General features: G+C 36.5%; 2 protein-coding genes across 2 annotated transcripts; both read right to left on the bottom strand.

The window, feature by feature from the left end:
* Nucleotides 1-1,472: 1,472 nt before the first annotated feature.
* Nucleotides 1,473-1,643, bottom strand: LOC125351210 (keratin-associated protein 20-2-like). Its single transcript, XM_048345917.1, has one exon. The coding sequence runs from the start codon at nt 1,641-1,643 to the stop codon at nt 1,473-1,475; it is 171 nt and encodes a 56-aa protein (XP_048201874.1).
* Nucleotides 1,644-12,563: 10,920 nt separating this feature from the next.
* LOC125351209 (keratin-associated protein 20-2-like) lies at nt 12,564-12,740 on the bottom strand. The gene has a single exon (XM_048345916.1). It carries the CDS (start codon nt 12,738-12,740, stop codon nt 12,564-12,566), a length of 177 nt encoding a protein of 58 aa, XP_048201873.1.
* Nucleotides 12,741-13,036: the final 296 nt, after the last annotated feature.

Genomic DNA, 13,036 nt, shown 5'->3' with positions numbered 1-13,036 from the left:
TTGGAAAGGGCAATGTTAGCTTCTTTACACCTCTAAGACTCACTAATGTGAAGTAAACCAAGTAAAACAATTACAATTTGGAATAAAAAACAGTGTTACTGAATAATATATTTTAAACATCTAAATCTTAATGAATACTCTCTCAAGTATGAGAATAAATTGTGTACCTTTCTTCCCACCCCCCCACCCCCCAAAAAAAGAAAGTTGTGAATCTGTAAAATATCTCAAGTTGAAATCTGGCTGTGTATGAACTCAATCTCTCCCCAGTACATTCTTGACCTTGTTGAGTCCCACTATTTCCCTTACTGTGTGGTTGGGCTGAAAAGGAATGTAGCCTAATCCTACACTTAACTCTGCATAGCCTCCTGCCTGGCTCCAGACTCAAGAACTGAAAAACCCAACTCACATTTTTACTTTTGACAATCTTGGTACTTGAACTCAGAGCTTAGAAGCTGTCCTTGCACTTTTTGGCTTTAGCCTAGAACCCTGCCACTTGAGCCACAGCTTTACTCCTATCTTTTTGATGCATGATTGGAGATAAGAGTCTCACAGACTTCCCTGCCTAGGCTGGCTTCAAACTATAATCGCCTGATCTCAGCCTCCTGACTGCGAGAATTACTGGTGTGAGCTACCTCCACCAAGCACCTTTAACTCATTTCTACCATCATAAGCATAATACATTCCCTCTTCTAAATCATTACACTATTTTTAAGAATGTCTGGGCTACCATTTTGATAATGTCATTATTATAACTGGCATTTTTAGTACAATAAAGTCTATATTCATTCTGTAAAGAAGATATTTTGTTTTGTTAATTGAGAACCACTAAACAGTGATAGAGTGCTGGATGAAGAAATCCAGGGTTGATGTTGCAAAAAGCACAAAACATTGAAACCTGCGTAAGGATAAATGATCTGACATGAAATACAGCTATTACCATAGAAAATGTTTATGTTTCAGATTACATGAGGAGCTTAAACAAAGAAAAGTTTGTAGAAGTTAGAAGACACACATAAAAGCAGATGGTAGCTTATCTTTTAGAAAAAATATATTTTCCAATTTTGTCAGAAAAATAATGACCACTACTCCCCTCTTTTTTCCTCTCTCAGTCCTTTTTTCCGAAAAATAAAAAAGACCACAACCACATACAAATGACTAATCACACAAATACCCAAACCTATATGTCAAATCAATTAATACAATGTAATAAAACCACAAGAACATGATATTATGGTAAAAGTGTTTAATAAAATTTACAAGTCAAATTTGATCATGTTAGACAACCTAAAACTATAAAATACTTCTGCATTATCATAAAATAAATAATTCGTCAACATTTTATTTAGTTTTCCAGATCAGTGCATCGGTGGTATTAATGAAAACATGTAAATTTTTTCAAGGGAAGAAAGTTGGAGAGAGTTCAAGTCGGACAGGAAGACATAGACAATCGTCTCAGCAGGGGAGGGAGCTCCTCAGTAGAAGCCATAGGACCAGTACCTTCCACAGCACAGGGGGCGGCAGCAGCCATAACCATAGCCACCATAACCAAGGCCACAACCAAGGCCACAGCCACAGCGATAGCCACAGCCTAGGCCTCCATAGCCATAGCCCAGGCCTCCATAGTAGCTGCCATAGTAGCACATGGTGTCAGGAGTGGACTGTGGAGAGGAGCAGCAGAAGGTGGGGTTCTTGAGTGTGGGTGTCCCTGTGTGCCAGGTGCCTTTTATACCCCTGGGTGGTGGGTGGGGAAGCCACAGGCATCTGAGAATCATGTGCCTCCCTCATGCTTCCCACAGCATCCGGAGCGCCTCGCTTTAGTGGATAAACAAGGCCCTCATAACTGGGATGGTTTTGCTCCGATGTCAGAATTCCGTGATCTGTTTATGATCATGTCCATCATTCTATATTTACTTTATTCAATACCTGTGGCATCAATACACAGTATGGTGTAACCCATGAAAATAGGTATCTCATTTCTACTTCTGTTGTGTATTGTTTCAATTTCTCCTTAGGGGAAACATTTTACTTAATTTTCTCTCTTGCTCTTCCTTTCTCTCTTCATCCCTCTCTGATCCCTCTCTGATCCTCTTTCCCTTCCTCTAGCCCTCCCTCCTCTCTTTTCTTCCTCCCTCCCTTCCTCCCTTGCTTCCTCCCTCCCTTCCTCCCTTGCTTCCTCCCTCCCTCCCTCCCTTCTTCTCCCTCCTTCCCTTCCTTCCTTCCTTCCTTCCTTCCTTCCTTCCTTCCTTCCTTCCTTCCTTCCTTCCTTCCTTCCTTCCTTCCTTGCTTCCTTCCTTCCTTCCTTGCTTCCTTCCTTCCTTCCTTCCTTCCTTCCTTCCTTCCTTCCTTCCTTCCTTCCTTCTTTTCTCATTCTTTCTTGGTCTTTCCCCTTTCCTTGGTCCTTCACTCTCTCTTTTTGGCAGAAACAAAAGTTTAATTGAGAGACAGATGTGGTTCCTGGTTCTTACTCATGAGCAATGAACTATTTGTCATGTTATGATTACTTGGTGGCCAGTAACTATAATCTATAAACACATTTCAGATTGATCTGAGCCCATATATACTTTAGAATATATTACTTTGAACTTTGCATAAAACAAATAAGCATCTTATGGACAAACACTGCATGTAATCCAATATTAAGTTTTAGAAAAGGAAAATAAAATATATTTCTTCTAATTGGAAAATATATCATTTCCTTTTAGTAGCTATATATATATATGGATATAGAATATTATACATATTATGAAATTTATTCAAATAAGTAAGGTAGATTTTTCAATTTTCAAATAAAATGTGATGTCCCTCTGTGTTTGTCTGAATTTCAAGAGTGTCAGGTTTGTAAATATTATAATGTATAAGTAAGATTAGACAAAGTTTCTTTTTGTTTGTTTGTTCTTTTTTTTTTGCCAGTCCTGGGCTTGGACTCAGGGCCTGAGCACTGTCCCCGGCTTCTTTTTGCTCAAGGCTAGCCCTCTACCACTTGAGCCACAGTGCCACTTCTAGCCATTTTCTATATATGTGGTGCTGGGGAATTGAACCCAGAGGTTCATGTATACAAGGCAAGCATTCTTGCCACTAAGCCATATTCCCAGCCCAAGATTAGGCAAAGTTTTAAGGCCTGTATTCAAATTTTGTATACTTCTGTATATAATGATTGTGTCACAGTGTTTTAGGGATTTGTTAGAAAAATAGAACCTTTGATAATATTTTGGGTAATTTCTGAGGAAAAATATAGATTCAAAAGTTTAAATGGCTATATGGGTATGATGTCATAGGTGGTAAGCAGAAATCATTTCTGAAAAGTTTGTAAACCAAACCCTTAGTAATCAGCCATCATCAGACAGGAATTTTTATGAGTAATGATATTCACTGATATGTAGAATCATGTGATACATATGGCAAAAATTATCTCTTCTGGGGCACTATGCTAAATCAGTTTGTACTTAGAGTGTCACTAGTCAACAATGATAGGGATTATTATAAACATAGACAGGGAAAAGGAAGACTGAGGAAGACTTAGAAAGATTATTAGAAGCAGAATGTTAATTGTGGATACTCTGCATCCTGGAATTTTATGCATAATTATATACTCAACAGAAACAGACACTATGTTTTCCAGATGATACGTAATATTAAAAACTAAAAACACATAATTGCTTACTACCAGAAAATGAATTATGCTATAGTCCTGCTATGGAAAAAATACAGAAACAAGAAGAAAGTATCTTCTCCTACTTTCTGAGTTCAAGTCTCAGAAACATTAAATTGAGCAAAATAAGCAGAGTACACCTTACTTTTATTTTGAATACCTTATTTATAAATAAACTACTCTAGAAGACATAATATTGGTTACTTTGGGTTTAAGTGATGCAGAGAGGGCTTTTTGGGTGCTATCATACTTGCTGTTTGATCTGTAGTTGATTACATTTTGTAACAATGGTTGGCACATAATTCTGCTTATATTCTGCAATTTATAATGACATAAGATAAAATACCATTTTGATATATCCCCAAGGTGCTTCTCAAAGAGGACACTTAATTTTAGTGAACAGTTTTGCCTTCATTATCTTTGTTTAGTTTACATTATAGATATGTGATAGATAGATGGATAGATAGATGATTGGCAGACTGACAGATGATAGACAGATAGACGAGCAAATCATCATAATCTCAGTGACAACCTTTTGTGAAAAGGTTCTTTCTGTTAAAAATTCCTCTCCCCCAAAAATGAAGACATAAGATAAGATATAAGATAGGAAGAAAAAGAATACTATTGAATGACAAAGGTCAAAGTTAGATAAAAGAATTGATGTAAATGTGTGAGTGGTGTTGAATTATTATCCCACTGAAGTAGGGGGAAGACCTGGTGAGTTCAGCCTGTCTTGTCACCTCACTCTTACGTGGCCTTGGGAATATGTGAGCTGCTCCAAGGAACAGTGGATAATTTCCTGAGATCAACTATGGTTACACAATGGCTCAACTTTCTCAGTGGAGGACTCATTTCTCACTTTTCTCTCCAGAATTTGTTGACCTAACATTTTCTCCTTTCCTGCTTCAAAAATTCTGAAGTTTTTCTACTTTGTTTCCAAGTTCTATTTGGCACACTTAGCATCATCCTGATATAGTTGCAATTTTATTAACCAGACTGAATTTATAAAAATGATTGCTATTAAATCATTATCTTTACTTTAACCTTTTTTTTTCTTATTTATTGTCAAAGTGATGTACAGAGAGGTTACAGTTTCATACGTTAGGCATTGGGTACATTTCTTGTACTGTTTGTTACCTCCTCCCTCATTCCCCCCTCCCTCCTCCCCCCTTTCCTCTCCCCCCATGAGTTGTTCAGTTGGTTTACACCCAATAGTTTTGCAAGTATTGCTTTTGTAGTCGTTTGTGTTTTTAAACTTTTGTCTCTCGATTTTGGTGTTTCCTTTCACTTTCCTAGGTCTAATACCAGTATATACAGTTTCCAATGTACTCAGATAAGATACAGTGATAGTGCAGGTACAACCATAGGAAAGAGACACAAGAGGATAATCAACAATAGAAGCTACGGTTTCACATGGCACATTGAAAGTAGTTACAACAGTGATACATCACTCATTTCCATAACATGGAGTTCATTTCACTTAGCATTATTTTATGCATTCATAAGGGCATAGTCATTAGGCTCTGTGATCGTCTGCTGTGACTAGCCTAAACCTGTGCTAATTATTCCCTATAAGGGAGATCATAGAGTCCATGTTTCTTTGGGTCTGGCTCACTTCACTTAGTATAATTTTTTCCAAGTCCTTCCATTTCCTTACAAATGGGGCAATGTCATTCTTTCTGATAGAGGCATAAAATTCTATTGTGTATATGTACCACATTTTCCTGATGCATTCGTCTATTGAGGGGCATCTGGGTTGGTTCCAGATTCTAGCTATGACAAATTGTGCTGCAATGAACATTGTTGTGCTGGTGACTTTAGTGTGTTCTTGTTTGTGGTCTTTTGGGTAGATATCCAAAAGTGGAGCTGCTGGGTCATAGGGGAGCTCTATGTTTAGCCTTCTGAGGAATCTCCATGCCCTTTGCCCCAGTGGATGAGCCAGTTTACATTCCCACCAACAATGAAGTACTTTAACCTTTCATGAAAAACAAATAGCTGTCCTTAAAAGGAATGTCCCCTTTAAAAGTATTTTATTAAGCAATTAGTAGTGAAAGCATAACTTAAAACAAGCACAGAGGGATTGTGTCACTTCCATAGTAGTTATTATAAAACTATGAAGGTAATTTAGGCAGAAAGAAAAAAATTATTTCAGTTGGAAAGACATAAATAAAGTGTGAGGAGCAAGGCATGAATGAATATGAGAGAACACAAATAGATAATGTCTATGTAAATAAGAATCATCATCCATCCATTATCATCTCTATGGGATATAAAATATGTGTAAGTCCATCATACTTGAAATAATACTACAAAAAAACTGAAGAAGGTAATATAATTTTTGTAAATGTGTCTGAAGACTCAAGTTATAAAAGTATTTGAAATGCTAATTTATGTTAGAATTCAGTAAGGAAAAGTACATATTTTATTCTGTAATAAAGCATTTCAAGAATGATTTTAAAATGTATAGTTTTCAAGTCAATAGAAGGGAAAATGAGATGTAACACACTGTATTAATTTAAACAATGCAAGAAAACAGAGAATGCTTGTTTTATGATAAACATCAAACAAGCAGAAATATAGATTAAAATCCAAATAATTCAGTTATGTAAGTAGACTGCATATTTCAATGAAAACACAAAAATTACTAGCCTAGAAAAAACCAGAATACCTAACTACATATTTTAACAGTCATAACTATAATATCATATAATGGATTTTTAAGAGTCAGAACATGAGAAAATTATACATTACAAGCTTTAGGCAAAAAAATAAAATATTGTAGCTATATTCATATCAAATATGGTGTTGTTTTCTTCTTTTCTAATAAACTTAAGAACTTAAGGCTATGTATACTCTATCTAGTCTTTTATATTATATAGAAGTTTTGTTGTAATGTATCTCTTCTCTACAAATTGAAACTTCAAAAGGAACTTGTGGGCAGGGAAGGGAGTATGGAGAAAAGTGAAAGAAAGGGTGATATTGTCAAAAAAAGAATTATACTCACCCCAAGCTACTAGTGCTGATTCAGAACTTTGGCAAAGTAGCAGGTGTAAAATCAACCCTTGTGTTGAAAATGAGTTAATACAACTTGTAGGTGGAGATAGGAGAGAAAAACAGGAAGAGAGTAAGGGAAGGGGTAACACTGTTCAAAAAGAAATGTACTATTTATCTGGCTTATATAACTGCCACTCTTTCTATACATCACCTTTATAATAACAATAAGAAGCATATGAAGAAAAAAATGAATTAATTGATACTCATGAGAGTTTACAAAATAAATTTTAAAAAACAATAGCTTTTCTGTATGCCAACAATGAGAAAATTAAGGTTGAAATCATTAAAACAAATCTATGTGAAATTGCCTCAAAAGATACTTAGGAATTAACCAAAGAGGTGAAGAACCTCAATAGTGAATTTTTTTAATTAAAAAAATGAAATTGAATAAGACTTAAGTAAATGGAAGGCTTACCCATGTTCCTGGATTGAAAAAATTAATACTGTGAAAAATGGCAATTTACAAATTCAATGCAATGCCCATCAAAATTCCAACAACATTTTTAAAGAGATAGAGAAAACAATCCGAAATACTCTTAATAGCAAGAGTAATCCTTAGCAGGAAGAAGTGTTATAGGAATAACAATATCAAACTTTAGACTCTATTACAGAGCCATAGTAATTTAAAAAAAAAACAGCTTGGTACTGTCACAAAAATAGGCAAAGTGACCAATGAAACAGAATAGAAGGCTGTGAATATGGCCAAGTGGCAAGGGTGCTTGCCTCATGTACACAAAGCCCTGGGTTTGATTCCTCAGCACCACATATATAGAAAGGACAGAAGTGGCGCTGTGGCTCAAGTGGCAGAGTGCTAGCCTTGAGCAAAAAGAAGCCAGGGACAGTGCTCAGGCCCTGAGTCCAAGCCCCAGGACTGGAAAAACAAAACAAAACAAAACAAAGAAACAACAACAACAACAAAAAAAAACACAGAGGACCCACAGAAGACCTGTTGACATCTGTAGAAGACCTGTAACATCTAATGTTACATAAAGGAGACAAAAATATAGACTGGAAGAAAGATAACCTCTTCAACAAATGTTGCTGTCAAAATTGGACATCCATGTGCAGAAGACTGCAACTAAATACCCATATATCACCTTGTAATAGCATAAATTCATAATGGATCCAAGACCACAATGTAAAGTCCAGAAACCATGAAACTTTTACAGGAAAGGGTAAACACAAGGGTCTCCTGGGAACAGATGAAAATGGTATAAGTAAATATTCAGAAATACAACATATCAAAGAAAGAATTCATAAATGAGATTACAACAAACTTAAAAGTTTCTGCACAGCAAAGGACATAGCTAAATAGAAAGATCACAGACAGGAGATGATTTTTACCAGCTACCCATCAGACAAGTGCCTCATATCTAAAATACACTTAGAGCTCAAAAAAAAATGAAACCTCAAAAATTAAATCCTCAAAGAAACAACAATCCAATTAATAAATGGACTAATGACATAAAGAGAGACTTCTCAGAAGAAGTAAATATGACCAATAGACACAGGAAAAAATGTTCAAAATTTCTGACCATAAGGGAAATGCAAATCAAAGCAACACTGTGATCCTTCCCCAGTAAAAGGGGTCATTATCAGGAAAACTAATCATAAAAAGTGATCCCATTGATGTGACCAAAGGGAACACTACCATAGGTGGGAATGTAAGCTTGTTTAAGCACTCTGGAAAGCACTCTGGAAGGTCCTCAAAAGACTAAGCGTAGAACTACTCTGTGGCCCAGCAATTCTACTTTGGGGCATTTATTCAATAGAGGACAAACAGGAAGACACTAAAGCCACCACCACAATGATGTTCATTGCAGCTCTATTTCCAATTGTCAAGGTGTGGAATCAGTCCAGAGGCCCCTCAATGGATGAATTGGTCAAGAAAATGTGATATATATGAATTCTACTCATTCATTAGAAAGGATGATACTGATCTATTCATAAGGAAATTGAAAGACTTGAAGAGGCTAATGTTAACTGAAGCAAGCCAGACTTAGAGAGAGCACAGGTGACATGGTTTCCCTCCCTAGTGGGAACCAGAATATGTGCCTATAAATCTAGAAGTGAGCATACTGTATGGCACACAGCCAATCATAAATGAATTAAGTATAATAGAATCTATGAAGAACACAAACAGTAAAATTCTTTAAAAATACTAAGTCAAGAACTAACAAAATGAGTACTAGGATATGGATACTTGAAGAGGGAAAAAAGAGCCCAGAGGAGAGGAGTAGAATCATGAAGGTGGGAAATGCATAGAAAGAAGGCAAGAATGTACTGTATATGCCAGAGAACTGGGGAAAATAAGGGAAGGGGTGGGTGGAAAAGGTGTTGAAGGGATGACACAGATCAAGATGCATTGTATATATAAATGGCTTTGTCAAATGGCAGAAATTCAAGACATAACCTAAAAATTAAGAAAAATGAAGGAGGACGGTGGTTGAGAATGTTAAAAGCAGTGACGTTGATCAAGAGGCAATTTATGCATACACTGCTCTGTTGAATGGCAACTCCTTTGTACAACTACCTAAAGAAAAGAAAAATATATTAAAAGAAAAAATACCCATCGCTTGACTTATGAGATGGTAACACCTCTGTATATCCGCTTAACATTAACAATAAAGTTCTGTTGCAAAACTCTTTAAAAGAAATTACTTGCACACAATTATTAATAATTTATATTTTATTGCTCTCATGCCTTTATAAATGTCTATTTTGTATCATTACTCTTAGCTCATGCTTTGGAAAATAAATTTACTTATTTGTCTGAAAAGTTTCATATTTATTTTCAGTACAGTATTTTTTTTAATTTCAGTATTATACATATGTATTTTGTTTTCTTATCTGGTTGATGATTCCAGTATCCTTCTGTCCAGTTCCCTTTTTTGTTATGGTTTGCTGTAGCTTTATTGATGCTCAGCAAAGAGAAAATTGGCTTAGTCCAGCTAAAAGAGTACTTGGGCTTTGGATTTAATTTTTAGCTCTTGAATTTTCTTTCATTTCTTCCTCTTGACCATTCACATGTTTTAGAATTTGTGCATTTCTGTACCATTTCAATAGCATTAACCATTTTCTTCTAAACCAAAACAATGGCCTCTGCTGCATTTTTCTTTCCATGCTGACTTCCAATTGTGTGTTTGTTTTCATACATTTTTGATGTCTGACACATTCCTTATGATTTCTGTTGCATATTAAATATTATATATCAACCTATGGGTGACAAGTAAGCTCAATAGCCAAAGCTAACTATATTGCTAACTACCTGCTCAGTTTTATTTAAAATTATCACTTTAATCTGCAATTTTAGCATGTATTGCAAATTTCCTTAGTTGTACTTACTAATTTGTTCTTTTGAAATCTGCAATGTATAAGATCATTTGGCTCATGTTTTAGTAGACATTTCTGCTGTTACTTCTTCACCTACTTCCACAGGATTCCATGAACTCAATATCTATCATCAAAATAATGGAGGACCAATGTAAATTTCATCCTACCACATTTCCATTGTTGCTTCTAGGCTATTACAAGGGTCATGATTGAGCTAATATGATGTTATCTGCCTGTAACTCAAACCTTGCTATGTAACTTGAGCTCAAGAGTTGTAGGACAGCTTGGGAAGCAAAGTAAGATAACATATCAAAAATTAAATTTGGGGGCTGGGAATATGGCCTAGTGGCAAGAGTGCCTGCCTTATATTCATGAAGCCCTGGGTTCGATTCCCCAGCACCACATATATAGAAAATGGCCAGAAGTGGCGCTGTGGCTCAAGTTGCACAGTGCTAGCCTTGAGCAAAAAGAAACCAGGGACATTGCTAAGGCCCTGAGTCCAAGGCCCAGGACTGGCAAAAATAAATAAACAAACAAACAAACAAACAAATAAATAAATAAATAAATTTGGTTGTCCTGATTCAAACAAAAACTAACACAAAAAGTTGCTTTTGGTGTTGGACATTAAGCATCATCTATGTCCTTTAAACCAACCTTAAGGGGAAAGTCTGTGCCTCTGTTATTTAATAATAATTCATTTGGGCAGCATCTAAAATCTTATGATTATTTTCTTGTAGTTTTGATGCAACAGCAATACTCCCAAGACAACATGTCAGAAATGAACTTTACAACTGGGGGGCAGATTGAGGGGGAGAGAAAGTGGGAGAAAAACAAGGGAGGGGTAACAATGTTCAACAAGAAATGTACTCACTACCTTACATATGTAACTGTAACCTCTCTGTGCATTACTTTGACGATAAAATTAAAATAAAAAAAAGAGAAACTTTGATCTGATTTTCAATGTTCCTGCTTGGTTTCTTCTGCAACCTACCCTTGCAACTTGAGAATTCGTCAGCTATCTAAAGAAGAGCTCAGTATCTTCCAAGCCCATTCCTATCTGGGGTCAATTCTCCAACACAATGGTTCGTCACTCTAAAGAAGAAAAGCAGCCTAATTCTAACTGCTATTTGCTCTTCCCCAGCAACCTCTTAACTGACACGTAAAATCAAGAACTTCAGAATTTCTACTCATTTCTCTGAATTCCCATCTCCTAATTTCTCCATCTTTAGAAGACTGCCCCCTTTGTTCTTGTCACTTTGAGCATCAAGTAGTACTTTAATGACAAAAACAATTTGATTCTGAGAATCAGTACACATTGATGTATGCCTATAAAGTTTTGTGGAAAAATAGAATAATCTAATGCTAATTTGAAACTTAGCAAATACAGCATCATTTTCCAAAATTTACTTTATTACTCATAATACACACATTTTCCTTAATCATTAGAATATATTGGAATCTTTTGCAATGCTACTTGGTTACAGTTTTGATACCTGTAATGTCACTATTAGCTGACATATGCAGTATAACAAAGTCTATATTTATTCTGCTGTAGCCTTTGTTTACATTGAGTAATGTTTCACATGGTCAGAACTGTAGCCATGAAACACAATTTGGCATTGTAAAAGATACAAAGCATTCAAACATACATAAATGTAAATGCCCTGATTTGAAATACAACCATTGCTATAGAAAATATCCATGTTTAAAATTTCATAAGGAACCTAAACAAAGAAAAGTCATATTAGAGATTAAAAGACACATATAAAAACTGTTCTTTAACGGTGTTCTAGGGAAAAATGATAATATTTCTGCAATGCTAGAAAACTAATAATAGAAGTGCACTCTCTCTGTGTGTCTCTTTCATTCTCCCTTTCTCTCCCTCTCTCTCCTTTGTGAGTCCTTGATTCCCAGGTACCAAAAAACAGTCACACACGTGATTAAGTAAACACACCCACATAAATATATATAGTATACAATTTAATAACTATGAGATCCATATTTGCAACAAAATGGTTTTTTTAATAATTCATATCTTTACCAAAAAATTGAGTCAAATTTCATCACATTTTACCTATCATTATAGAAATGCAAAATACTCCTGCCTTGTCACACAATTTCATTAAAGAATGATGAAACAGGGGCTGGGGATATAGCCTAGTGGCAAGAGCGCCTGCCTCGGATACACGAGGCCCTAGGTTCGATTCCCCAGCACCACATATACAGAAAACGGCCAGAAGCAGCGCTGTGGCTCAAGAGGCAGAGTGCTAGCCTTGAGCGGGAAGAAGCCAGGGACAGTGCTCAGGCCCTGAGTCCAAGGCCCAGGACTGGCCAAAAAAAAAAAAAAAAAAAAAAAAAGAATGATGAAACAATATGGGTATGGAACATTTTATTTCATTTTTCAGCTAGTTCAATATATAGTGGTATTTTTGAAGACATTAAAAAATCTAACATGTGAAGAAATTTGGAGATAGTTCTAGTAGGACAGAAGGATACAGCCAAGCATCTCAGTAGTGGTGGAAAGTCCTCAGTAGAAGCCATTGGACCAGTACCTTCCACAGCACAGGGGGCGGCAGCAGCCATAACCATAGCCACCATAACCAAGGCCACCATAGCCTCCATAGCCACAGCCACAGCGATAGCCACAGCCTAGGCCTCCATAGCCATAGCCCAGGCCTCCATAGTAGCTGCCGTAGTAGCACATGGTGTCAGGAGTGGACTGTGGAGAGGAGCAGCAGAAGGTGGGGTTGTTGAGTGTGGGTGTCCCTGTGTGCCAGGTGCCTTTTATACCCCTGGGTGGTGGGTGGGGAAGCCACAGGCACCTGAGAATCATGTGCCTCCCTCATGCTTCCCACAGCATCCCGAGCGCCTCACTTTAGTGGATAAACAAGGCCTGCATAGCTGGGATGGTTTTGCTCCAATGTCAGAGTTCCAGGATCCGTTTATGAGCCAAATTCCTCAGTTTTGAAGGCTTTGGCACACTATATTTATTTGATTCAA

The sequence above is a fragment of the Perognathus longimembris genome, chromosome 5 (assembly GCF_023159225.1).
Source record: "Perognathus longimembris pacificus isolate PPM17 chromosome 5, ASM2315922v1, whole genome shotgun sequence".
NCBI lineage: Eukaryota > Metazoa > Chordata > Mammalia > Rodentia > Heteromyidae > Perognathus > Perognathus longimembris.
Note: the sequence above shows the minus strand (reverse complement) of the source record. Positions and strands in the feature narration are given on the sequence as shown.